The 27,067-nt window shown below is 47.8% G+C and overlaps 1 protein-coding gene across 1 annotated transcript in view; it reads left to right on the top strand.

Moving 5' to 3' along the window:
• The first annotated feature begins 1,605 nt into the window (after positions 1-1,605).
• WASHC5 (WASH complex subunit 5) overlaps positions 1,606-27,067 on the top strand; it is a 54,976-nt gene continuing 29,514 nt past the window's right edge. The window contains exons 1-11 of the mRNA XM_021713027.1: positions 1,606-1,673; positions 7,017-7,310; positions 8,051-8,196; positions 9,126-9,210; positions 9,813-9,913; positions 12,552-12,744; positions 14,973-15,125; positions 16,724-16,837; positions 18,190-18,361; positions 22,884-23,011; positions 25,766-25,895. Coding sequence (XP_021568702.1) covers positions 7,125-7,310; positions 8,051-8,196; positions 9,126-9,210; positions 9,813-9,913; positions 12,552-12,744; positions 14,973-15,125; positions 16,724-16,837; positions 18,190-18,361; positions 22,884-23,011; positions 25,766-25,895 — 1,408 coding nt within the window. The 5' untranslated portion in view covers positions 1,606-1,673; positions 7,017-7,124. The remainder of the gene's footprint in view (positions 1,674-7,016; positions 7,311-8,050; positions 8,197-9,125; positions 9,211-9,812; positions 9,914-12,551; positions 12,745-14,972; positions 15,126-16,723; positions 16,838-18,189; positions 18,362-22,883; positions 23,012-25,765; positions 25,896-27,067) is intronic.

Raw genomic sequence — 27,067 nt, forward strand, 5'->3', positions numbered from 1 at the left:
CTCTTGGACCCAGTCCAGTCCACCTCCCGGATGTCTGTTTCTGTCCCCTGCTCACTCTGCTCCCGCCACATCAACCTCCTTGCTGTTCCTACGCCTGTCTAGCACATTCCTGCCCTGAGGCCTTTGGACTCACTTGTAACCTCTACCTGGAATGCCCTTCTCAGGCTCATTATTCTGGCATAGGGCAATAAACCCCATAGTCAGGGATCAGAAATCAGAGGTATGGCTCAGCTGACTGGCTTTGGCTCAGGGTTTCCTGAGAAGTTGCAGTCAGCCTGGGAGAGAGACAGAGGCTGTAGTCTCACCTGAACGCTGGACTGATGCTGGAGGTATCTGCTTTAAGCTCACTCTGGTGGTTGCCGGCAAGCCCGGGCTCCTTGCCACGTAGGCTCCCCGTAGGGCTGTCTCACACCATGAGGCTGCTTCTCCAGCCCTGCAAGCCAGAGTGTGTACTGAAGCCAGAAGTCAGACTTTTTGCATCTCAGGAATAACGTCCTTCACTTCCACCATGTGGAAGGATGGGAGGAATCCGAATTTTTGTTATGTTACTGACCTGCCGATTGGACTGTGGAACTAGCTGTTCTTTAGGAGGGAGTCAGTGGGTCAGCCCACACTCAGAGGAGCCCCCATAGGGCACGAATACCAGGAGACAGAGGTCGTTAGGACCCTCCTAGGAGCTTCTGGCCACTGCCAGATACGCTTCCTACTGGCTCTCCCATTTCCTTCTGATTTCCACTCAAATATCATTTCAGAGAGGCTACTACTCTGTACTAACACAGATTGTGTCTGTGTACTCTGACACAAACTACTCTGTCAACTAGCATGGGAGCCTCCCCTTATCATGCTTTTTCTTCACAGCACTTATCACAGCCTGATGTATACATATAGACATATACATATACATGTATTTGTTTATCTCTTTCCACTCCCAGCAGTACATAGGCTTTATGATATCAAGAACTTAGTTTTGTTCACTTCTGTAACCTCAGACCCTAAAACAGTACCTGGCACATAGTATGCACTAGTAAGTATTTGTCGAATAAATGGATGTGTATTCTTAGGAATGTTTTCACCAAATAATCCAAAAACCCAATTGATAGTGGGTAAACCATAAAAACAAAAGCAATTCGTTTAACAAGGATTACAGAAGTAGCTAGTTCCACAGTCCAATCGGTAGGTCAGTAACATAACAAAAATTCAGATTCCTCCCATCCTTCCACAACACAGTCTGCAGATCTTGGCTTTCCCCTGGGCTTGTCACCTCATGGCCGCAAGCGGCTACTGCAACTCCAGGCATCACGTGTTACTGTACCACAAAGGCAAGAAGCAGGAGAATCAGCAGAGTAAGGAGAGAGAGATTTCTCTTGACATGTCTCTCTGCTTTTAGCAGGAAGGTCAAAAAGATTTTCTAGAACCCGCACCATAGACTTTTGAAATTTCATTGGTTCCCATATCTGCCTCTAGCTTCAAGGAAGGCAGGAAAGTGATCACTTGGCCGTTTTGTCCTCTACAGTAAGAAAGAAGAGGAAGGAGGGAGATGTTATTGACTAGCAAATGAACAGCTGTTGCCACAACGTTGCAGTAAAGTGAGACCTTTCCACAGACTGAGTCCGTGAGAGCCTTCCAGAAGGAAAAGAGAGCACCTTGCAGCTTCCGGGCAGCACATGGCTGAGGTAGGTCGCTCATCACGTGCACGGGCTTGCTGTGTCTACAAGGAGGCCCCTTCCTGAGAAGGCCTCGCACGTTCTGGTTTTACGCACAGTGCATCCCCGTCATCTTATTGCTCACCATTTGTGTCTCTGCCGCTAGAAGACCACATACGAAAGTAGATGCTGGCAGCCGGGCTCGGTGGTTCAGCCCGTGATCCCGCGCCTTTGGGAGGCTGAGGTGAGTGGACTGCCTGAGCCCGTGGGTTTGAGACCCGCCTGGGCAGCGAGACCTCCTCTATACAAAAAATCAGCCGGGCGTGGTAGCGCATGCCTGTACTTCCGGCTACTCGGAAGGCCGAGGCGGAAGGATCACCAGAGCCTGGCAGGTCAAGCCTGCGGGGGCCGGGAGCGGCCGCTGCCCTCCAGTCTGGGCGACGGAGTGAGACTCCAACTCAAAAAAAAAAAGAAAGTAGACATTGGCATTGACAGAAAATTTCAATGAGCTGATCACTTATAGAATTGTCCCTTATGAGTCCAAAAGTAGGACTGGCCCAGTGGCTCATGCCTGCCTCCCAGCACTGTGGGAGGCCAAAGTGGGAGGATTGCTTGTGCCCAGGAGTTTGAGACCAGCCTGTACAACGGAGCAAGATCCACATCTCTACAGAAAGTCGAAAAATTAGCCAGGTGTGGTGACGCAGGTTTGTAGTCCCAGCTACTCGGGAGGCAGAGGTGGGAGGATCGCCTGAGCCCAGGAGGTCAAGGCTGTGGTGAGCTGTGATCGTGCCACTGCAGTGCAGCCTGGGCGAAAGAGTGAGACCCCCACGAAAAAAACAGCAGTCTCTATTAGATGAATTTTCATCTTTGTTAGTCTTCCTAGTCGTTAAGTCGCTTCGGGGCAACGCAGTGCCGACAAAGTGAAAGTGCAGATGGGAAGGCTCAGGCCTTCCTGGAGCTGAAAGACACCTCAGGCGTCTGTGAAGCCAGCAAGCGATGACCTACAAAGTTAGCATTAGAGAACAGAACAGTGACAAAGACGATGGCACGTGAGCCCTCCAAAGATAGTCTGAAAAAGAATTTGTAGACAGAAGCCTTTGGGAAAGTACACCTTGGAAACTTAACAAAAGTTGCCAACTTTTTGAAAATCATGCCATGAAGGTCAAGCATGATGTGCAAGATAATGGACTGTCAGAGTCACATTTTAGTGACATCGACTCTTGATTCATCCTCGTCTACTGAATTAGTACACAGCTGTGATATTACTCTAAATTTTGTTAAGTATAAAGCTCATTTTCAGAAACTATTGTTCCAAGACACTTTTCTGAACAAAGTTTCCCCACTGCTTTTTCTGAAATGCCTTTCCTTACTTGAGAGTCACTCTAGCCTTACGCAGGTAAGAAATATCCTTGGTAGAAAGGACCTCCTCCATTGACACATGAGGAAAACTTTTTTTTTAAATCAAGGTCTCATTCTGTCACCCAGGCTGGATCGTGCACGAGTGGCACGATCATGGCTCACCACAGCCTTGACCCCTGGGTTCAGGTGATCCTTCTGCCGAAGCCTCCTGAGTAGCTGGGACTACAGGCACACACCACCATGCCTGGCTACTTTTTAAATTTTTTTGTAGAGGCGAATTCTCACTCTTTTGACCAGGCTGTTGTCAAACTCCTGAGCTCAAGTGATCCTCCCCCTCGGTCTCCCAAAGTGCTGGGATTACAGGCATGAGCCACCACACATGGCTGAAAAAAATCATTTTTAAAGGTTGTTGCCTCACCTTCTTCTCATGGTTTTTAGAACATAGCTATCTTTTCCCAAAGGTGAGACAAGTGACACAATTTTTCTAAGGAAATTTTAGTAATCAATGGAAGCAAACAACTAAAAAGATGGGAACTGGAGGAGAAGACAGTAGTACCATACAGAAGTGCTACGTGGCATCAGGGTACGAGGGCAGTCATTGCCACCCACCAGGCAGAGCCTGAAGAGTCAGGAAACAGCCGCACCGCGCTGTTAAATGCCCAGCGGGACTGTTCGTATTCAGAACCGAGACTCAGCTCCTAACAAGCTTCCCCGGGATGGGTTTGCTCAAAGCAGACCGGTGTTTTTGGTTGCCGTGGTCCTGTGGTTGGGATCTGAGAGGCACAGAGTGTGGGAAGATCACAGCTTCCCTAGTGGTCCCTTCACTTGCCTGCCGAGCACCCCAGAAAGAGGGCTCAAGAGCCGGGGGCCGAGTGGACAGCTGCCCCTGGCCACACACCGGCCCTGTCTGCTGGCCTCCTTGGTGTTCCTCTGTGGCAGGCCTCCTCTCCTGGCGCAGCTTTCCTCTGTGACTTCTGCGGTCTCTCCGGCGGAGTCCTGGGGGGAGCAGGGGGCTGACAAGACAGATTCCCTCCTTGTGGGTTTTCTGAACCCTCCCCAAGTCCGAGGAGTTGCTCAGCGTGTGTGTCTCTCTCACTGCCCTCTCCGGTCACCTGGGCCCTCCCTCTGCCTTCTCTGCCACCTGCTGTCTGTGCTGGCTGTGGGAGGGGGCCAGGAGTCGGGGAAGGACGGGCCTGAGGCATTTTACAGAGGCTCTGTGGCACCAGAGATGCTTGGGAGGGACAGCCGGGCAGCTGGGGCATGCGGGGGCTTCGGCGTGCACCAGCACAGCCCTGTGGTTGTGGCTTCTGGTTGGGTGCTTGGCCTCTCCCCGGGACCTCCTGTTTTCCCTTGCCTCTTAGCTTGGCTCCCACCTCCCCTTGCTCCTGCCCCCCCCCAGCTCTTCTTCCTTCTATGTTTCCCTCTGTAGGGTTGTAGTTTTTGTTTTATGAAATGGGGGTGCCCTATTCATGTTGCTGCATCTTAACTTGTCCACTTAGTAGCTCTCAGGAGTCCTTCAAGTTAGCTCACGGAGCTCTAACCCTTTCTTGTTGGTGGCTGTTTGAGTTCCGCTTTCCTCACTGAGGGCGCGCTCTTTGTGCCTACGCATCCGTGATCACCAATAGTGCTGCAGGAAACCGCAGACCTGTCTTCTTATATGCTGGCGTTTGTATTTCCAGGACTAGAATCACAAGCTCGAGGATGCTAGGTCAGAGTGTGCATTGCTTTTTTAGAGTGTATTTTTAATTTCAGTAAATGTTGTTAGTTCATAATTCACATTTCACCAGTAATATATTTCTCCAATTCCTACCTGGAGCTAGCAGTATTCTTTTCAGTCATTGCCACCTAATGCAAGTTAAATGATTTCTGATGTTTGCTTTAATTCATACAGCTCTTTCGCTGCTGGTGCGTCAAGGACTGTTTACTACAGCTGTTGTTTGGATTGCTCTCTGTGACTGCCCACTCTGTGTTCTCTGCCCGGCTGCCAGCTCTCCGTGTCAGCTTAAGAGATCCTTTTGCACGTTCTAGAAATCAACCCTTCATCTGCCCTTCCCATTTTAAATGTTTTGCACATCGATTGCTGTGAAAATATGTCTTTCTTTACGGCTTCCAGGTTTTCTTCTCTAGCTCTGAATCCCTAGGAGAGCTCATGTCACTAAAGAACATCTGGTATAATAAGGCGACCATTCCCAGCAAGCCTCAATGGAATGTGTGCTCCACTACTTAATTCTTTATCTTGACCACACTGAGTTCTTCCTCTCTTTCTCTGGTTTTTTTCTTCATGGCTTGTCTCTCTGACAGTAGTGCAGGTGGCTAGCAGGGGCAGGGATCATCCCTTCTCTTCCTCACATTGTTACTTACGCACTGGTTATACTTGTGAAGGCCAGGGCATGAGTTCAGCACAGAGAATAACGAGAACGATAGTGTTAATTTCCTGTTAATTGCTGCAGCTTCCCACAAGACCTCTCAGACCCTCCTTTTGTAAGGATTCTGGCCTCACATCAGAATCATCGGGGAACTTGTTAAAAGCAGAGATGCTAAGAAATCCCTCTAGCCCACTTACCAGAAACTCTAAGATTCTAGGCGATTCTCTCATGCAGCTGGGCTCAAAAACCACTGCATTAGAAGGTGAGTTGATCAAACATCTTCACATCTAGCCTGGCCAAGAGGTACTCAGTCAAGAGCTGTTGGGGGAGAGCAACCCTTGCCTCTAAGAGCTGTCAGAATGACCTGGTAACAATAATGACAGTGTAAGTGTACTAAGTGATCCAACCATCCTCAGAGCGAACCTTGGAACACAAGAGGAGTGAGTTGAGGTTCTTCTCACAGTGCTGGACAGCAGTGCCGAAGTGGGTAAGGCTTGGACAGGCTTGATTTCATATTTATAAATCATTTTCACAGAATTTTATAGAACCTGACATCTGCAATTTTATTTTGTTACTTTTTATTTTATTTTATTTTATTTTATTGATTCAGAGTCTCACTCTGTCACTCAGGCTGGAATGCATTGGCACAGTCGTGGCCACCACAGCCTCAACCTGCTGAGCTCAGGCGATTCTTCCAAGTAACTGGACCAACAGACACGCACCACCACGCTGGGCTAATGTTTTTATTTATTGTAGGGACAAGGTCTCACCAAGTTGCCCAGACTGGTCTCAAACCCCTGGACGCAGGCAATCCTCTCGCCTCCACTTGCCAAAGTGCTGGGATTATAAGAATGAGCCACCGCACCTGGCTGGCAATGGCAATCTTGAAAGGAATCTTGACCAGGCTCGGTGGCTCAGCCTGTAAGCCCGCGCCTTTGGGAGGCTGAGGTGAGCGGATTGCCTGAGCCCGCGGGTTCGAGACCCGCCTGGGCAGCGACACCTCATCTCTACAATAAATCAAAAAATCAGCCAGGCGTGGTAGCGCATGCCTGTAATTCCGGCTACTCGGAAGGCTGAGGCGGAAGGATCGCCAGAGCCCAGCAGGTCGAGGCTGCGGTGGCTGGGAGCAGCCACTGCACTCCAGTCTGGCTGACAGAGTGAGACTCCAACTCAGAAAAAAGAAGAAAGGAATCTTGGACAAGTTTATACCTTAACCCTGCAGTTCTGTTTCTAGGAAATAATCAGGCAGGTGCCACAAAATGGCATTCAGGGGTGTGTCTCCGAGCTTAGTTGGTAGCGTGTGCGGGAATTTGCCAGTGTACTGGACGGGAGGGGGTCGCTTGTGCAGTCAGGGTCCACTGAACCCACACATGCTCAATGGTTCCTTCTCTAGATCAGACACAAACCGTGTCACGTCTTTTCTCATGAGGAATAGTGAACACAGGGTTGAGGGAGAGGCCAAGAGTACTACTCTAGCATGGTCCCTCCATGGAAGGTGGGAAGCCTGGAGACCAAGTGCCCCCCCTTATCAGAATTCATTTGTTCTAATTGTGCTAGTGAATTTGGAAGAAGAATAGAATGTTGGTGTTTCATCTGTATATACACGTTTCCTTAAACACTGGAGACATTCATACTTTCCTTGATGCAGGTTCCGTAATGGAGCAAACCTGAATTCCTCTGATCGTCCCTAGACACCAACTCGGAAGCCCACCAGTTGTTCCTGCTGCCCAGGGCAGAGCAGCTGGTCATCCTCACAATGGTGGACTTTCTGGCTGACAACAACCTCTGTGGGCAGGCCATCCTGAGGATTGTCTCCTGCGGCAATGCCATCATTGCTGAACTCCTGAGGCTCTCCGAGTTTATTCCTGCTGTGTTCAGGCTGAAAGATCGAGCTGATCAACAGAAATATGGAGAGATCATCTTTGATTTCAGCTATTTTAAGGTAATCTCCCTCTATAACATTTTCACTGTTATCATTTCATAAAAATCATGTTAAGTATTTATGGAAAAAAGAGTTAAAGAGAAAAGCATTTGAACTAAATTTAATATCAGCCACTAACTTGAAAATAAGTTCAAGGCGTTACGTGAAAGCCCTCATGTATTATCAAATTGTTTAAAGATAGCTTTGGTATAATGTATTTCACATTGACGTCACTGCAGTGCCCTGCCCTTAAATGAATTTTAACTACATCCAAGATCAGCATGCTTTTCTTTCAAAGGGATTTTGTAGCTCGGCTTCTGTTATCTTCATTGCTTTCTGCTTTAACTTTTGATATTTAAGAATATAAGAACAGACCGGGCTCAGTGGCTCAGCCTGTATGTAATCCCAGCACTTTGGGAGTCCGAGGTGAGTGGATTGCCTGAGTCTGTGGGCTCAAGACCAGTCTGGACACCTTGGCGAGATCTTGTCTCTCCAAAAAATAAAAAATAAACCGAGCATGGTAGTGTGACTGTAGTTTCAGCTACTGGGAAGGCTGAGATGGAAGGATCACCAGAGCCCAGCAGGTTGATGCTGGAGTGGCCATGTGTGTGCCACTGCATTTTAGCCTGGGTGACAGAGTGAGACTCCAACTCAGTGTATGTTTGTATATATATGGACAAGTTTTGCAAAGAGTATTTAGAAATTGTTGCCAAAAAGTATGCTTTTCTCGAGGTTTCACATAAATGTGTTTTTCCTCTTAGGGTCCAGAGTTATGGGAAAGCAAACTGGAAGCTAAGCCAGAGCTCCAGGATACAGATGAAGAATTTCGTGAAAACAACATAGAAATTGTCACCAGATTTTATCTGGCATTTCAAAGTGTGCATAAATACATTGTAGACTTAAACAGGTATTGATTGGTTTTAGTCAATGCTTGTTCTGGTGCTAGAGAGGGAAAGGGGACACGCGAGAAAATTGAAATCTTTCTGTGTCACTGCAAAGCGTCCTGGTTCATGCCATACATAATTGTCTTTTCCTTCCTTAAGTATTTTAGCATCTTATTACATATAATGTTCTCTTGTGAAGTATCATAATAAACCCGGTTTATGCTAAGCCATGTAGCTTTCAGTCCTGTGGTTTATGATCCTGTTCCTAGTGTATTATATATGAAGAGTGGGAACAGGAACTTACTCAGTAATAGGAACTGGTGTCGTTTTTTGTCTCTTCTGTGGTTCTTGGGACACCATTCCTCATTAACCCTTAAGCTAGCTAGTCCACATTCTTAGGCTTTTATGCCTAGACACATCCAATTCATAAATCAGGACTAGGGAATGTTCCTTTTACTCGGACAGCTGTACATGTCAACCTGTCACCCTAAATCTCTAGGAATAATACAGCTCACACACTCTAAAGTTGAAGTCTGAGTGCCTGGTGTTCTGCCATGCTTTTAAAAATCTTTCCTTCTTCAAGAGGTTAAAGTTGGCCAGGCAAGGTGGCTCAGGCCTATAATCCCAACACTTTGGAAGGCTGAGGCAGGAGGGTCGCTTGAGTCCAGGAATTTGAGACAAGCCTGGGCAACAAAGCGAGACTTTGTCTTTTCAAAAAAAAAAGAATAAAATAAATTAGCTGGGTGTGGTGGTGCACACCTGTAGTCCCAGCTACTCGGGAGGCTGAGGTGGACGGATAGCTTGAGCCCAGGAGTTCGAGGCTGCAGTGATTGGTGATCATGTTTGTAATACCGCACTCCAGTCTGGATGGCAGACTGAGACCCCGACTTAAAAGAAAAAAGTTAAAGTTCTGTTTATAAATGAATAGCCTGACCTGGGTTTTCATTTTTAGATATCTGGATGATCTCAACGAAGGTGTGTACATTCAGCAAACCATAGAGACTGTGCTTCTCAATGAAGATGGAAAGCAACTTCTGGTAAGTAATAGTGACCAGTTAAGACAGAAACTCAAGAATGCCAACTTATCACCACCTTTTTCCTTGTAAGTCACAAGGAAAGAAAAGAGAAGCAAAATTAGCTGGTAATCATTTTCCAACTGGCAGGTCCATATCTGAGTTCAGAACATGGTAGGCTTTGGACAGAATAGCAAGTGAATGAAAGATGAGATGGCGGTCTGAGCTTCCACAGTGTAAGAATTCCACTCCTTCACTTGGCACCCTACGCCCCAAGCCTGGTCCCTAGTACTGAGTGGCCTCTTAGGAAACGTTTATCGAGTAAGTACATGACTTTATGATGAGGAGGTATTCGTAATATCGGGATTCCATTTTGGCGTCCCAAGCAAAATACCAAAAATGGGTCAACTGAAAGGTAGTTACTAGGAATTCAAATGTGTTTCCCGTCAATATTTCAAAGCCCATTCTGCACAGAAAGTGAGAACCCTTCGGAGAAAGCCTGTGTTTTTCTTAAAATATAAAGCTTCTAGGAGAAATGTGAGCCAAGTTCTCTTGTTAACCATTGCCAGCTTTTCGTTGTGAGAACGTGTCATAGTGGGGGTTTGACGATTGTCCTTTCTCCTCAGTGTGAAGCGCTGTACTTATATGGAGTGATGCTGCTGGTCATCGACCAGAAGATTGAAGGGGAAGTCCGAGAGAGAATGCTGGTTTCCTACTATCGATACAGGTATTTCTGGGCTGGGCCTGCACATGCCCCCAGAACTGCTGCTGGCATGGCAAGGTACAGGGTGTGCTGTCACACCACTCATGTCGTGGATGACTGCTGTGTGTTCTTGGATACAGTGTAAGAGTCTCTTCTAGTATTTTGTAAGAAGATAGCAATTATTCCATGCTGCATGCTGTGATAGATTACAAATCATAGAATCCATGTACTACATGTAAAATACTCTATGTAAGTCATTAGAGATACAGATTTTGTTGTGATGATGATAACTCAGTTTTAAACAAGAAGTCTGAATTCTGAATTTTCTTTACCTTGAGGATACATTTGAAAGGATTTTAGAAACCTAATGAATATTCTCCTTGTTTTTATTGTTTAAATTTTCAAATATTGCTCCTTGGCAGATACAAGGAAATGGTGAGCGTTATTACTCAGGATCAGGTTGAAAGTGAATGCTTACCCATGTACACACAGGAACAGAACCCAAACTACAGCACACATCTGCAGTTGTGTGTTATGTGTGTCTGTACAGAGCTGGGATTCTCCAAGAAATCAGTCCTGGAAACGGGAGCCATTATACCCAGCTTCCTAGTTCCAGGACCGAGTATACAGGTTTTCAGGTTGTTGGATGATTGAGTCAAACACCCAAGACAAAGTCAGTGTCAGAGTCAAGATTCAGGGAAGACGACATGGTCACTAGGCAGAAGTCAGTCAGGAACATGGACGAAGATGTGAGGGACAGACCTAACATTTTCAAACTTGCAAGTCAGGACAAAGTTAATAGGGCAAGAGAGGAAGATCCGCAACAGAGAGGGGATTGTGGGGCGCGCTTTGTCTTCAGCAGCAACTGGCCCTGCTGCCTCCTGAGCAGGAAGTGTGGGGCTTCTCCACTAGCTGGTCCTTCAGCTGTATCTGCATGTGGAGGAGTGTCTGCCGCTTGTGTCAGTCATTCACGTCAGCTGTGTCTGCTGCACGTGTCAGTCACATCAGCTGGACCATAAACTGTTTTAACATCCATGTTTGGTTTTGTTTTTTTGAGTTGGAGTCTCACTCTGTCGCCCAGACTGGAGTGCAGCGGCCGCTCCCGGCCACCGCAGCCTCGACCTGCTGGGCTCCGGCGATCCTTCCGCCTCAGCCTTCCAAGGAGCTGGAACTACAGGCGCGCGCTACCCCGCCCAGCTAATTTTTGATTTATTGTAGAGATGAGGTCTCGCCAAGTTGCCCAGGAGGGTCTCGAACCCATGGGCTCAGGCTGTCCACTCACCTCAGCCTCCCAGGGCGCCGGATGACAGGCTGAGCCACCAAGCCCAGCTACATCCATGTTTTTAAAGACGAAATTTGAATGGCCTTGCTTATATTTCTGATAGTCCCTAGAAGAAACAAAACATTCAGTAATACAAAGAAGGTCAGACGTGGTGGCTCATGCTTATAATCCCAGCATTTTGGGAGTCAAAGGCAGAAGGATAGCTTGAGTCCAGGAGTTCAAGACCCCTGGGCAACATAGCAAGACCTCCTATCTAAAATATATTTAAAAACTTAGCCAGGCATGGTGGCATGCACCTGTAGTTCCAGCTACTTGGGAGGGTGAGGCAGAAGGATCACCTGAGCCTGAAGGTCAAGGCTGCATTGAGCTGTTTTTTTGTTTGTTTGTTTTTGTCACTGCACTCCAGCCTGGGTGACAGAGTGAGACACTGACTTAAAAAAAAGGAAATATATATGAATAAAAAGTTTACTTATCAAGCCCAGTTTTTAAAACCTGGCTTTGTTCTTTTGAGTACAACAGCTAATTCATTGGAATGTGAGAACCCATTATTGAAGTGACTCTGAACAATTGCAAGTCAGAGTTGTAGTAGAAGATTCCTGCACCAAACAGGAGGTCTTCTCCAAGTCTAAAATATTTTGAGTCCAGTTCATTTCTTTCAGAGCTTACTGTTCCACCCTGAAAATCATAGACATTTTTATTAGATCTCTGTAGAATGAGAAGCTTGCTTAGAAAAACCAATTTATGTGTCTTCCACTTTAAATTGACATAATTTAAAATTTTTTTTATTTGTGAAACATTGGTTCAGGTTCATATTATTTATCCACGACTTTGAAATCCAAAGAGCTCTGAAAAAATATGCATATACAGGTAGACACTCTCATTAATGCGCTCACATACATGTAGTCACATGCTTGGCGGCAAAGCACAATCTGACCTGAGACCATCTGGAGTCAGACTTGCCTGGAATAGAGATGAGGTGAGAGAGATCTTCGTTTGTCATGCTTTGGTGACTGTTTATAAGTTTTACCCCGGAATCATTTACCTGTGTGAACACAGGATGCCAACTCAGACTCTGCTGGAGTATTATATATGACCCATGTACCATATTACTTTCTTTTATTTGAAAAATGCTGTGTTCTTAAACAAATCTGGCCCCAAGGGTTTTAGAAAAGGAATTGTGGACCTTTACGTAGAACTAATACACATCTTATCAACAGGTTTTCAAAACTTTGTTGTTGACTCTTGAGGGTATAAATGGCTGTGTGGTTGAACCTGAAACTATGCAAAGGCAAGTAATTTCTCCTGCTTTTCTGGACCTTGAGTTTCTCTAATATGTGTGGTTTGTTTGACCTTGTATTTCCCATGGTGAACATGATACAGCGCTGCTCGCTCTTCTGCTGATTCAAATATGGATGATATTTGTAAGCTGCTTCGAAGTACAGGTTATTCCAGCCAACCGGGTGCCAAAAGACCGCCCAGCTATCCCGAGAGCTATTTCCAGAGAGTGCCTATCAATGAATCCTTCGTCAGTATGGTCATTGGTCGACTGAGATCTGATGATATTTACAACCAGGTGGGATGTGAACTTTGGGGAAGGAGATGTGTGTGTTCATTTACTTACTTATTTTTGTGTTTTTGTGTTGGGGTCTCGCTCCGTCACCCAGGCTGGAGGGTAGTGGCACCATCCTGGGTTACTGTGATCCTGCTTCAGCCTCCTGAGTAGCTGGGACCACAGGCATGCACCCAGCTAATTTTTGTTTTTTTATTTTCAGAGAGACAAAGTCTCACTGTGTTGCCCAGGCTGATCTCGAACTCCTGGGCTCAAGCAGTCTTCCTGCCTCGGCCTCCCAAAATGTTGGGATTTCAGGGATGAGGCACGACGCCCAGCCACGAAATGCATTCTTTCAGTCACGCATTCAAGAAATAGTTACTAAGTGTGTGTTACGTGCCCCGTCATGCGCTGGGTGCTGGGGGCCGTCTTGAGGAAGACAGGCCGTACCCCAGCCATACTGAGCTTGTAGCTTGGGAAAGAAGCCACACCGTGGAAGGAATTACTAAAGCAAGATGAGCGTTACCGTAAGCACAGAGAGCCCATGGAGCAGCAGTGGCAGCAGGGTCACAGCAGGCAACAAAGGGAAGGGAGAGGCAGTCCAGGCCGAGGAGGCGCCCACAGAGCCATGAAGCTCCCGTGGCACATGGAGGTCACCTTGCCCGCCTGTGTGTGTCATTCACTCACTCAAAGGAATAACAAGGAAAGTTGCCTTTGGGCTTTATTGCTCGCAAGAAAACGTAATTTTAGAGGCTGTATTTTTATTGCTGTTAGAGAGTAAAGATTGGCCCCTGTGGACGGCATTTATCACAGGACAGAGCTGCTCTGCACAGTTCTCCGGGTGGCCTGTTAGGGTTCTGGGTGAATATGTTAGATGTAAATAAGAGGTTTTAGTTTTTAGGGGTTTTTTTTAACAACTCAAATTAGAAGCTGCACTGGCTAAGAATTCCATATCCAGCAGCCTCACGGAGGGCCTTCCAGGCAGCACTCTCCCCCGCTTACCACAGTCCTACAGAGTGGGTGGCATCTCCCTTGTGTTGCGGTCAGAAAAGTGAGACACGGAGCACATAGCTCACGTTCACACGGTCCCGTTACAGGGGAGCAGAGCCATGGCGGGAACGCAGCCTCTGTGAATGCGAAGCACGCACTGTTCAGTGCTTCTCCTCCCACCGTCCTGCCTCCCATTGGTCCCCATGCTCCGCGGCTTCCTGAAGTGCTTCTCGGGGCTTCCATGCTCGCCGGCCCCGTGGCCTTCATCCACACAAGGGCTCAGCTGTGACTGTGCCGTGTCTTCTTCACCCTGCCCCCCCCATGACTGGTGGCTCTCACTCTGGCTGAGACATGTCCCCCTGCCCTTGGCCAGTGCTTCAGATTCTCTGTCTCCAGGGAATTGGGGACTGGGCCTGGGAAGCAGTTTGGGTTGCAGCTCCCATCATGTGCCATGCGCGTGGAGAACGGTCTGGAGGGAGACCGGGGCAGACGTGTTAAGGGGAAGCATGGAGGCGTCTGGCTCACAGCCCCAGCCTCTCCCGGGGCCTGACCATGCGCCCGCCTGCAAGTTCCCTGACTTGGCAGTGTCTGTCCTTACGATGATTTCTCCCCTTTCTGCTCTGCAAGCTCCAGGCGATATGTCCTACGTGCAGCCTGAGGTTCCTAGGGCACGAGGGCCGGGAGCCCTGGGAACAGAGCGTAAGACAGGCCGAAGAGGAGGACTCAGCCATGCTTGGAGAGAGAGAGAGTGGGATCTAGGAAGCCCAGGAGGAGAGACCCTCACTCCTCTGAGGATGGCAAGGGGGTTTTGAAGAGAAGCCTGGGAGTTTGTGGTTGTGAGGCCATAAGTGACCTCAGGAAACCCCACTGGGATGCGGGTGCAGGTCCAGTATGACGGGCTCAAATAATACAGAAAGTGAGACATTAGCGGCAGTAAGCCCATCCATCCTAAGGGATTGTCTGGTGGGAAGGACGCCACAGTGGACGCCATGGAGGCGCTGGGTTAGGACTTCCTTCTTTACCAAGGAAAGACTTAGAATTGCAGCAGAGTGTAGGGTGGAAGGAGAACACTATGGGGCGACGGACAGGAAGGGCGCCACGGGTGCCAGTGCCACGGGCTGAGGATTGCTTCTGGTGTTTGCATCCCAAGGGTGCCGGGCTGTGGAGAGACAGGCGTGTCCCAGAAGCGGATGACATAACTCACGCGTATCCACATCAGAGGGTGCCACAGCCGCCTCTTGGGGCGCCTTTCTGTTTTGCAGGTCTCGGCATACCCCCTGCCAGAGCACCGCAGCACTGCCTTGGCCACACAAGCCGCCATGCTCTACGTGGTCCTCTACTTCGAGCCTGCCATTCTCCACACCCAGCAGGCAAAAATGCGCGAGATTGTGGACAAGTACTTTCCAGATAACTGGGCAAGTTCTGCTTCTTTTCTCTCGGTAGTAAATTTACTCGAGAACTAATTTCCTACTATTTGGCCTTTGACCCAGAGATTACAAAGTTATAAATGATGGCCCATAAAATCACACAGGTAAAAATGTTCTTTCTGAATCAGGGTTTCACTCTGTCGCCCAGGCTGGAGTGCAGTGACAAAACCATGGTTCACCGCAGCCTCCACCTCCTGGGCTCAGACGATCCTCCCGCCTCAGCCACCCAAGTAGCTGAGACTCCGGGTATATGCCACCATGCCTGGCTAATTTTTTTATTTTTTGTAGAGACGATGTCTCACTATGTTACTTAGGCTAGTCTTGAACTCCTGGGCTCAAGCAATCCTCCCACCTAGCCTCGCGAAGTGCTGGGATTATGGGTATGAGCCACCGCACCTGGCCACTTGGGAAAAATTGTTTTAAGTTTGTTGAGAATTTTATAAATCATAATGTGAAGGTATAAATCAGTCAATAAAATTTCCTGAAAAATCCATTAGTACTTTTCTGAAATGAATACCCTTAGTAAAACCGTGTAGTAAAATGTATATTGCTTTAGCTGCTGGGATTGCAACTCAGCTATATAAAGTTTTTTATTCCTGTCTTTTTTTTAATCTAAGCTAGCAGAATTAATGTAATTTGTCACTTTTGAGTAGAATTTTCACTTTTATAATAAGTTTTTATCTGTAAGATGACTGATGGGGCTATTAAGTCTTTTATTACTGCAAAGACATGCTTGAAGCTTTGTAAACATTGTTTCCCTTAAAAATGCCAACTCTTGAAGGAGTAAAACTTGCTTCATGCTTAAAATATGAGAAATGCTTTCTTCCCACACAGAGGTCTTAACAAAATATAGTGCATTGGATCCCATTCTCAGGCGGCAGGCTTCGTCCTGCTTGTTACCAGCTGTCGAATCCCCTTAACTGATGAGGGGCCTTTGACTTCCTGGGGGTCTGAGAAGCACAGCCCATGTTAGGAGGTGGTGGCTCCCGGCCAACGGTGAGTCATACGCGTGAGCTTAGAGTCAGGCAACTGGGAGGAACATACAGACTGGCCTCGTGTTCCTAGGCTTCAGGAAGAAGCTGTGGCCTTAATACCGTCATCAGAGATGTGTTTAGTATTCAGGAAAGCCAGAATCCAGCTACATGACGCCTATAAGATACACACCTAGAAAAACATCCTGGCACACTCACAATAAAGAAATTAAAAAGAGATATGCCAGGCAAATGCCAACCAATGAAAAACTAGTGAAAAATGTTAATGCCATGCAATATAGAGTTTTAAAGGAAAACATTAATAGGGTTAATAATAAATAACACAAATAAATAACACAAATAATTTATTTATTATTTATTAATAATAAATAAATAATAATAAAGAGATCATATGTAACATTAAAAGGAATAATCCACCAAGGAGAATTAACCATCAGGACGCTCACCTGTGTATCTGGACCATCTGGGTTTTTCATAGGAATGAACTTTAAATGTGGAGGGGCAGTGTCTTCCGTCCACCTTGTGTGCCCAGCCCCTTGCCTTGAAGGAGGAGTGGGTCTTGCACAAATGCTGAGTCCGTGTCTCCTTTTTCAGGTCATTAGTATTTACATGGGGATCACAGTTAACCTAGCAGACGCTTGGGAACCTTACAAAGCTGCAAAAACGGCTTTGAACAATACCCTGGACCTTACGAATGTCAAAGAACAGGTGGGTTCTGTGTGATCGGCGGCTTCTCTGTGGCTGCAGGCCTGGCTTAGGAAGTAGGAGAGGGTCTGGGTAGATTTCCCAAGGAGTCGGGAAACTATTCACGTAGACATTTTAGTGCCAGGATTGATGAAAGGTGAAGATTGCATGTTAGAGTAAGACATAACTGTAGGTTTTCAACCTGTGGAGTATATGTATACGAAGACTTGGGCCAAAAGGAAGACGGAGTGCCCTAAGACCTTGCTGAGTGTCCGTGTCCTTTGGACAGAACTTGTCTCACAGGAGCCAGAATTAGTGTGGTTTCACCCACAGGATGGTGGTGAAGATTGTAAGCGGATGCAGGTAGTATGTCCTGTCACTGTCATTTAAATTCATCATTTCTGATTTATGGCATGAGCAGCAAGACTCGAGGCGTTCATCTTAAAAGTTTCAGTAGCAATATTCTGTCTCTTCGTTGTAAATGTAAGGCAGAAGAAAATATCTGAGCAGAGAGAGGAAGGAAAATGAAATCTTTTTATTGGGGAACATACTTGATGTTTCTAAATGGTTATGTTCCTTATCCTGATTGGATTATAGGTTTCCTGTGTGGGTGGGTGACATTGACTCAAAAACTTCATCATGTTTTATTCAGATGAATTGAATGACGTAAATAATGCACAAAGTAATTTCCATGTTGGCATATCTCCTAGAAATAGAGAAAGTGACACCTCCATCCTTACTGACATCAGAGCATTAATTTTTCATTACTTAAATCCCTTTCCAAAATTGCATTTTCTCCTTTGTGACTTTTCTGGAAGTTTCTTGGTACTGTAATTTTAAGCTGACTTGACTGGGTTAGTGGTGCTTAACATTTGATTCTTGCTTTAGTAAAGCAGAATGACCAAATTCTAAAGGCTGGTTTGAAAATTCTGTTTTGACAAGCCAAGGTGTGTGTTTGGTTAAGCTTTCATAGGCCTGTAGAAGTCTCATCTTGTGAGTGTTTCTGCTCTGTTCTGCCCCTTTGTCAATATTAAGAATAGGCAGGTTGGCCTCTGGCATTGTATCCTGTGTCTCCCAAGCTAAGAGTGGAAGGGCCTGAGGAACTGCCTGGTCTGGCTCTCCATTTGACATCTGAAGAGACTGGGACATAAGTTTAAACCCAGGGTCACACCGATGTTAATCACAGGCAGAACTAGGGCATGGTCTCAGAATTCTAAGTCCAGGTCTCTTTTCGATATGTCCGAGAAGCCGGTTTTCATAGTCATACGTTATTCATTTTACATAGAAATGCTGTTTGTCAAGGGTTCATCTGAATGCAATTCATTTTCAAGATAAATAATTTTTTTAATGTAACTCAAGTTTTTTTATTTTCAAAGGCAAGCAGATACGCCGCCGTCAGCGATCGAGTGCATGCCCAAGTACAGCAGTTTCTGAAGGAAGGTTACTTGAGGGAGGAGATGGTTCTGGACAATATCCCGCGGCTTCTGAACTGTCTGAGAGACTGCAACGTGGCCATCCGCTGGCTCATGCTGCACACGGCGGACGCTGGTAGGCTGCCTCTGCTACTCCACACAGAGCTGGTGGACCAGGACCTCCTTCCTGGGCAAAGCGGGGCTGCGGGAGAGAGGCCTGGGATAAGGTGCGAGCTGCTTTTTCAAGTCAGTCGCTTTTGTGTCAACTTGGATAAGTCAGCAACCCAGCAGGGTAGCTCTCCCCTGCCAGCTACCATCCGGCTCTGTAGAGTAGGAGGACGTTGAGCGCCCAGGTTCAAGGAGCTTGTCGGGATGAGGCTGGGGAGTCAGGTGTGTGCGTGTGAAGAGGGCGGGAGGGCTGCAGGTCAGCCGTGGGCAGGGCGAGACCTCCGCACTCACGCTGCCTCCCCCGCAGGGGTCCATTCAGCTCCTAATCCTGGAACCTGCTGGAGTGTGGCATTCCATGGAAGAGGGGTTGAGGTTGCTGATCAGTGACCTTTAAATAAGGAGATGATCCTGGATTGTCCCAGTGCACTCCTGGGTGTCCTTAAATCGGATCGGAAAGAGGGAGGCAGAAATGTCAGAACCAGAGAGAGAGCTTCGTGAGAAAGAGTCGCCCGCCCCTTGATGGCTTTAAAGATGGCCGGGGCCGCAAGCCAAGGAACGCAGGCAGCGTCAGGGCTGAGAAAGGCGAGAAAACACCCCTCCCGTTGCACCCTCAGAAGGAGCCAGCCCTGCCAACTCCTCGATGATCACCCCTGTCAGAACCCACCTCTGAAGCTATAGAGGACACGTTTGTGTGGTTTCAGCCACTACTGGTGTGGTCATTGATTGGAGCAGCCATGGAAAACTGATCTAAGGTCAAGGCAGAAAATGAGAGCCAAGTGTGTAACCCCAACAGCTGGTGGGATCTGGTCCAGGTCAGGGGAGAAATGTTGCTTGGAGGGAGGAGTGGCAGGGGTCCGCAAGGAACCACGTGGGGGTGGAACTCAGCAGGCCCAGGAGGGAGGCTGAAGCTTTCAGAGAAGCGACGGGGCAGAGTAAAAAGCAAATACATGAGTCAAATAAAACGAAAAAAGACTCGCAGCAAAGACTAGAGGAAATTCTAGGCTGCTGAAGTGATGGAGCAAGTGATGTGGTTTTGGAATCACAGGAAGATGCACGGGCCCCCCGAGTGGCCAGCCTGGCCAGGCCGGAGTGCTCGCGGAGGGTGGAGTGGGTCTTGGCCTTTTCTGGGTCGTGGTCCCCTTCGCAACCTTTATCCACGTGAACTATGGCCACGAAGTTCAGGAGCTGCACAGGCCATGGGAAATGCTCCAGAACTCCACGAGCTGCACCTAAAACTCTTGGTGTAGTGGCAGAAAAGAAAGTCGAACAAGCACCTCAGCCCATTCAGAGCTGGGGCCTTTCCTCAAGCTTCGCAGACATCTGATCATCACTGATCACCTAATGAATTTGCTCACTGAGACTGCGTGTTTCCCCCCTAAGAGACATGACATTCACCAGCCCTGTGGACCCTCTGCTTTTTGTCCTCATGACCCTGCTTGGAGACAGGCTCTGCCTTCAGCACGTCCTTGACCTTCCAGAGACGGCTGTGTCTAGGAGAAGCTGCACAGCTGATTGCTCTGTAGCCCTGGGGAACCTGGCTGCCCCGCCTCGCAGCTTTCCCCGCCAAGGCGACTGCACGCCTCCTCCAGCCGCTGCCTGTCTGCATCCTGTGGGGGCTGCAGCCGGAGCAGCGCTGGCCCTCCTCATCCCCTGTGTCCTGAAAAGCGTGTGGACTTCCTCCTCAGCCTCCCCCCAGCCTCCCAAGCCTTTCTCATGATGCTGCCTTCCAGATTTGTTCATTGCTTCGCTTATTGGCCTGGATACATTTACAATTTACCCACAGTAAATCGTAAAGCTTTTAATCATCTAACTGGTGTTTTTCATTAGTAGAGTTTATTTTTTGCATAAGCTTCAGTTCTAATTCGAGGATTTTACTACGTTGACTCAGCTTATAATCTCCCTTACACCCACACTCTTAAATATCCAGGGTCCTCACTTCATCCTGTCAGAAACCAGCTGTGGTTTTCTAGTGACTCAGCTCGTGGTCTTCTGTACAACAGCCCAACTCGTGTCTGCTCTGAAAGCTGGTCGTCTCCTGAATTTGTGCCCCTGCCAGGGACAGCCTCGGCTTGCCAGAGGTCTGTGATCTTATCTTCAGCCCCATCTGGCTTTCATTTTGTGCCTGGCAGTTGTCAGACCCAATCGCACAGGGTTATAATTTATGAGAAACAAATGATTGGCCTCTCTGGTTGTGAGTCATATGTGTGAAAAGTAACTGCTTATTTAGCTTATGTGGTATTTCGGCCCATGCCATGCAGAAAGGCAGGCGTGTTCTGCTGCCCCCTGCTGAGTTGCTGGACCCCTGCTCGGGAGGCTTCTTCGGTGTCTTGAGCTGTTGACAAAAGCTGTTGTGGAGGCCGGGCAGTCCAGGAGCTTGGCGCCAGCACCTGACGGCCCTTCGAGCACTGACATCAAACCTGATTTGCAGCAAAGAGCTCAGCATGAGTGCACGGAGGAGTACAGAGTATCTGCCCAACAGCTGGCACTTACGTTCCCTACCCAGGAGTGAAAGCAGCATGTCAGAAGACTCCCGGCTGACTTAGAACTGATAGAAAGACAAGCAAAATGCCTTGAGTTTGCTCGGTTTTTGTTTAGATAGCAAATATGAAACTGAGAAAATGTTCTTTGTGTAGTCAGTGTCACCTTTTCCGATGTATTTCCTCCCAGATAATTTTGGGGAATTCATGACAACTCTGCAGTTTCCCACGAAGACGCTCTTTTCCAGGTTGTCACGGCCTCCTCCTGCTGGAGCCACTTGGAAATCAGTGTATAAACCAGCCTTCTCCAAGCTCCCCCATAACTAAAGCACCAGAGCCACCTGTGGTATGTGCTCCTGTAGCATGGTGGTTCCTGACGTACAGTCCTCGGGTTCTGACGGGAGGGCTGGGGACGAGGAGGTGCGTGTGCAGTGCTAGTGAGGCTTTCCACCTGTGCCTTACTCAGCTCTGAACCTCCTGTCTGTCGTCCTAGAGTTTGTATTTTGACTTCATTTGCAGTTTAGAGGTCTGTCTTTGCTTGTTTTCTGCTGCTATACCAGAATGCCACAGACTGGGCAATTGAGAAGCCTAGTCACCTCTCAGTTCTGGAGGCTGGGAGGTCCACAAGCATGGCACCAGCTCCTGACGGGGCCTCCCGTGGCAAACAGGGCGGAAGAGCATGTACGAGAAAGAGTCCCTTTTGTGACGGAGCCATCTCACAATAATTAGCCCCCTCCTGTGGTCATGGCATTAATCCAGCCGTGCCGTGGAGCTTTCAAGCCCCAGTCACCACCCAAAGATTCTGTCTCTCCCCACTGCCACAGGGGCCACGGGTTTCTGACCCATGAGCTCTTGGGTGACACATGGAAACCATAGCAGTATCTTTAACTTGTAAGGATGTTGCCTCATCCACCTTTCTTATTCTTTCTTAGGTAAGTAATTGGCCTTGTCCATAAATCCATCTCAGCAAATATCAGTATGTGTTATTCTGTGCTTTTAATTTATGGTTTATTTTCTCTGAAATGGTTTAGCTTGGCAGCTGATAGACTGAACTGAGAATTAGGACATCTGGTGTTCTGACCTTGGGTCAGTCGCTGCCTCATTTTGTGACCTTGGCCTAGTTGTTTTAACTCTGTACACCAGGGAAGTGGACAGGTCAGAAAGCTCTGTGTACCTGCCAGACCCATGGGCCTTCACAAGGTCTGATTCTTCTTGTTTGGAGGTGCTGCGTTGTGGTATCAGTAATCCTGCTGCCCTGAGTTGTCAGGCAGGAGCGATACAACCAGGTCCAATGCTGTACTAAGAGGCAAATAATGGCCGTGCTTTGTCACAGGAAAAGAATAGAAAGCAACATCAGCGAAGGATAAAAGGCGCCTGGGGCGAAGTCCAGAGGAAACCGGGGGCAAGCTTCCAGGATCTCTCCCTCTGGAGTCACATAAAATTCCAGATTTCCAGAAGGAAAGCACTGTCTGTGAAAACAGTTAAGGCACAGTGAGCCTTTCTTATGAGTTCTCAAAATGGGGTTGGCGTCTCTTCCCGAAATTCCCATTCCCAGATGCCTGCAAGCAGACCTCTCCAAGGGAAGCAACCTCAGGCCTGCCGTCCACAGTGGAGTGGCAAGGAGGACCAGTGCCCAAAGCGAAAGCAGCTGCAGACAGGCCATGAGGAGGCCACCACCTGCGAGGCAGTCCCAAAAGGCTCTGCCTGTCCACTCGGCCGGAACTGCAAGCCGCCCCCAGGATGCTCACGTGGTGTGGAGTCACCGTTCTGCCAGTCACTCTTCTCACTCAGCAACATGTCAAGGGTGACAGTCCATGGCCGATCCCATTGTTGCTGCACAGTTCGATAGTTCACAGCATAGATGGACGGTATTTCACCACTTGTCATTGATACACCTTTTGCTTGTTACTTTGTAAATGCTTAAAATGAAGGAATGTGTTTAAGGATTCACCTGAGCTCGTGGATCTCTTCTACACACATAATAACCAGATAACACTTGTCTTCTATTTCTAGCATGCGACCCAAACAACAAACGCCTGCGTCAGATCAAGGACCAGATTCTGACCGACTCTCGGCACAACCCCAGGATCCTTTTCCAGCTGCTCTTGGACACGGCACAGTTTGAGTTTATACTCAAAGAGGTAACGGTGCTGAATGAATACAGAGTCTTAGCTTTATTGTGCTTGAAAATAATTTTTTAAAGAGTACAATTGAGTCTCTGTGCCTCTGATTCAAGCTACAGATTCTAGGTGTCTGAGATAGTTCTAATGGCCAAAGGACAGTATTAAACATTTGCCCAGCATTGACTGCTAACTCTCACTGGGGATATAGAGATGGGGAAGGGTACAGACTGTATGGTCATAGTTGAGGAAGAATGCATACCTTAGTCAGAGCCACACGTCCAGAATGTCAGTTACACTGAGGTACATGCTCTGAAGGAAAGGAACGTGTGTCTCCAAGTACCTAAAATACAGGATCCTGTGCTAGCCCGAAGACTTCTGTGGGAGAGAAGCACAAGCTTCTGAAGGGCCCTGGAAAGGAATCTGTTTGCATTAGCCAGACGAAGGTCCAGAGCACCATGGAGAACATTCTGGAGGGAGGAGAGAAGGTATCTGAGTCTCCCGAGTGGGGAAGAGCATGGCCAGTTCAAGGACCTGAAAGACCAGCTGACTGGAGCAGAGGGTAGCGAGAAAGGTGTGAGCTGAGGCGGGAGGGTGGACAGGGGCCAGCCCAGGCTGGGCCCCTTGCAGGAGTGCAGAGCCGTAAGACCTACCAGGTTGCACGTGAACAAGGTCATCTTAAGGGCTTCAAGGACTTGGGTTCCCCGAAGGACGTTTTCAGGTTAGTCTCACCCCTCGAGAAACCCTCAGTCCCTGGGAATACCCAGTCTCATAGCCAGTAACCCTGGGAGTTTGGATCAGGCGCACCCAGGATCTAGCCTCTTACATCAGTGCACGTTCAGAACTGATCTTTGCCTTGCCTCGTCTGGTTAGAGGGGTCCTGGATGTTTCTGTATCTTCTAGGTATGGGAGGACACTCTAGTCCCCTATTGAGAAGCTGAGGATAAACAGAAGCGGTATCATTAACATAATGACCAAGCATTATCCTCAGTGATTTGTCTGGGTATAATTTCATAAGATCAGAGAAATTCCACCCTTTTTGATCTAGTAATTTAATGTTTTCTAACTAGTTATTTTCTGAATAGCAAATAATTATTGAGGGCATACTCTCTTCCCAGCTGGGTGCTGGAATTCACAAATGAACAAGGTCCCTCCCATCTAGGAGCTCTCAGTATAGTGGGGAAGACAGAGCAAGCCAAGAGGAGAAGCTAGAAAGGACCCAAGAACAGGAACCAGACTTCACGTTCCTTGCTCAAAGCAAAACTGGTCCTTCAGAGGCAAGTGAGAGTTGCCCATGATGGAAATGCCCTCAGCCCAGTTAGGACCATGACCTGGAACACCTGGGACCCAAGCATTCTGTAGGTTACATTCAGCTCTGTTGTTGAGTACAAGTCAGGGCAAGTCTGAACTGTCTGACCAAGTCGTGAATCTATTCTGTGGACTCGGCTGCAGTGAAATGAACAGCTTCCTTGTGTCTGTTCAGTTGGAGGGAAGGTCACATCGGCATGGTGCTAAAGGGCTTCAGGGAGAAAAAGACCTGGCAGAAAGAAAAAAACCACCCAGTACAGATTGAGCAAGGAAAGGATGCGTTTGAACTTCTGACATTTCAGCTTGGTTCTTGAGCCTCTTTCCTCTCTGGCCTCCCACCCCACCCGTTTCTAGAATCACTTTCCGATTCTTCTAAAAACACTGTAACTGTTCCTGTTTCTTCTCATCTTCATAGGACAGTGCATTTCCCAGTTCAGGGACCAGATCTACCCCAGATTCCTTCTTACAAGGCCTGAGCCCTGTGAGGTCACATGAATAAGTGTCTAAAGGGCTTGAAGCCATTCGCCTTGTTGTAGAGGCCTTGGCGTGATTTCGTTTTGATGCTTGGTCATTGTCAAATGGCACTAGTCAGTCCCAGGCATGCAGGAAGACAGGGTGGACTCTGGGTATTTCTCACTGTCCTTCGTCCTCCTGCTTACCGTTTTGTTGATGAGTCCTCCTTCCCAGATCACTGAGACCCTCCTCCACAGGCATCCCAGAATTCCACAAAGCCGTGAGACTCAGTTGCAGATAGAGTCTCCCTCCCACGGTTCATCTTGTCAGAATCTGTTAGGATGATGATGATGGAGAACTTCTCAAGAGAAAAGTCAGTGTTTGTGAACACGTTTATATCACGAGAGCCCTGTCAAGAAACCCATACCTGTGACTGAGATGGCATGTCCTTTGTGAGAAATAAGTTTGCTTTTTACGTTTGTTAAATTTAAAAAATAAAACTCAGAGTTACACCATTTTCTCCTCTGCCCAAGTCTCTGTGGGATTTAAATGTTATGAAGGAGTGAATGAATAAGCAGAATTACTAGATAGTAAAACAGGAAGCACCATTTATAGGAAGTTTAGTTCATTCCCCAGTCATGTGAGAAGATAATACTCAGACCTTCCCAGACTAATCAAATGAGAATTGCAGATATTGTTGCCTAGAAAGAACCATAGGGTAGTGGTCACAAATGTAATTTCACAATAAAATTGCTGATTCCTAAGCCTACTCAGGCCTTTGAACCAGAATCTTTAGAGGTGGGACTTGGGCATCAGCAGGTCCACAGCCTCCGGGGGATGCTTTGGCCAGGGCTGCTGTGGGGGGGGGTGTGGCTGTGTCCCTGGCTTGTGTGTGACAGAATGCCCGAAAGCTGTCCCAGGGCCCTGGTCAGCGTTGTTGGTGTTTTTCATAGCGGATTGGGTTTTACTCCTGTCCTCCTATAAGCAGCCTACTGTGTGTTTTTTCTTCAATAGATGTTCAAACAAATGCTTTCTGAAAAGCAAGCCAAGTGGGAGCTCTACAGGAAGGAGGGTTCCGAGCGGATGACCGAGCTTGCCGAGGTCTTTTCGGGAGTGAAGCCCCTCACCAGAGTGGAGAAAAACGGTAACTGCAGAAGAGTACACGTTGGTGTTTGAGATGTTTGCAGACTGTGATGTGCGACTCTAGAGGGTGGCATTTCAAGAATGGGTCCTCAGCCGGGCTCGGCGGCTCAACCTGTAGGGGGGCTGAGGTGAGCGGACGGCCTGAGCCCACGGGTTCGAGACCCACCTGGGCAGCGAGACCTCCTCTCTACAATAAATCAAAAACAGCCGGGCGTGGCAGTGCGCGCCTGTAATTCCGGCTACTCGGAAGGCTGAGGCGGAAGGATTGCCGGAGCCCAGCAGGTCGAGGCTACGGTGGCCGTAAGCGGCCACTGCCCTCCAGTCTGGGCGACAGAGTGAGACTCCAACTCGAGGGAAAAAAAAAAAAGAATTGGTCCTCATGTTTTCATCGTCAAATGATGTCCTCAGCATCGCTTATGAGGGTCTGATGAAGTTAGGGTTTGGCCGCTTACGGCTCTGTGCTCCTTTGGGCGATGCTCATACCCACTTTATACCTTACTTTGAAATCCCAGGTTCCTGTGACTCTGGTTCCTAGATGGAACTGAGAGTCGTCATCTGCCTCTGTCTTCCTGGTGTGCCAGTCTCGCATGTCAGCTAATGTGCATTTGGGGGTGGGGGTGGAGCTGTCGCCCCCTGGTCTTCCCAGAAGGACGCATCATCCAGCGGGGCTGGTGACCTACCAGGCAGATGACGTCTAAGGTGCTTGTCTTTCAGCCGTGCTTGGTTCTTGCTCGCCAGCGCCCCTGCCCTCTAGTGCCAGGAGAGGGCTGTTTTGGAAAGGAAACAGCTCAGGTTTTATTTCTTTCAATCCTACTTCTTTCAGAAAATTTTATCTGTAGGAAAATAGTGGCATCACTTCAAATTTTTATCTATAGAAACTTGTAAAATTGCCCCTGAAAAGCCACTCTGATTTCCAAGATGGCAAGTAGACTTTAGTTTTTAATACTTAATGTTGATTTAACTGTCAGATTTATTTCTGATGAAGTTAATTATGCAGTAGAATTGCTTTAGTTTAGCTTCTTATTTAAAAACATGATCAGTATGAGCTTGGGATTACTGTATTTTGGCTTTCATTGACTGATTTGATGCTGAGTGCTTGGTCTAAAACATGTTTCCTAATTGTGTTACTGCTCCTATTGGGACAAGTCAGCAAGTTTATAATGACATGATAGA

Source organism: Carlito syrichta, unplaced genomic scaffold, assembly GCF_000164805.1.
Source record: "Carlito syrichta isolate Samal-C Ts95f unplaced genomic scaffold, Tarsius_syrichta-2.0.1 Scaffold303991, whole genome shotgun sequence".
Classification (NCBI taxonomy): domain Eukaryota; kingdom Metazoa; phylum Chordata; class Mammalia; order Primates; family Tarsiidae; genus Carlito; species Carlito syrichta.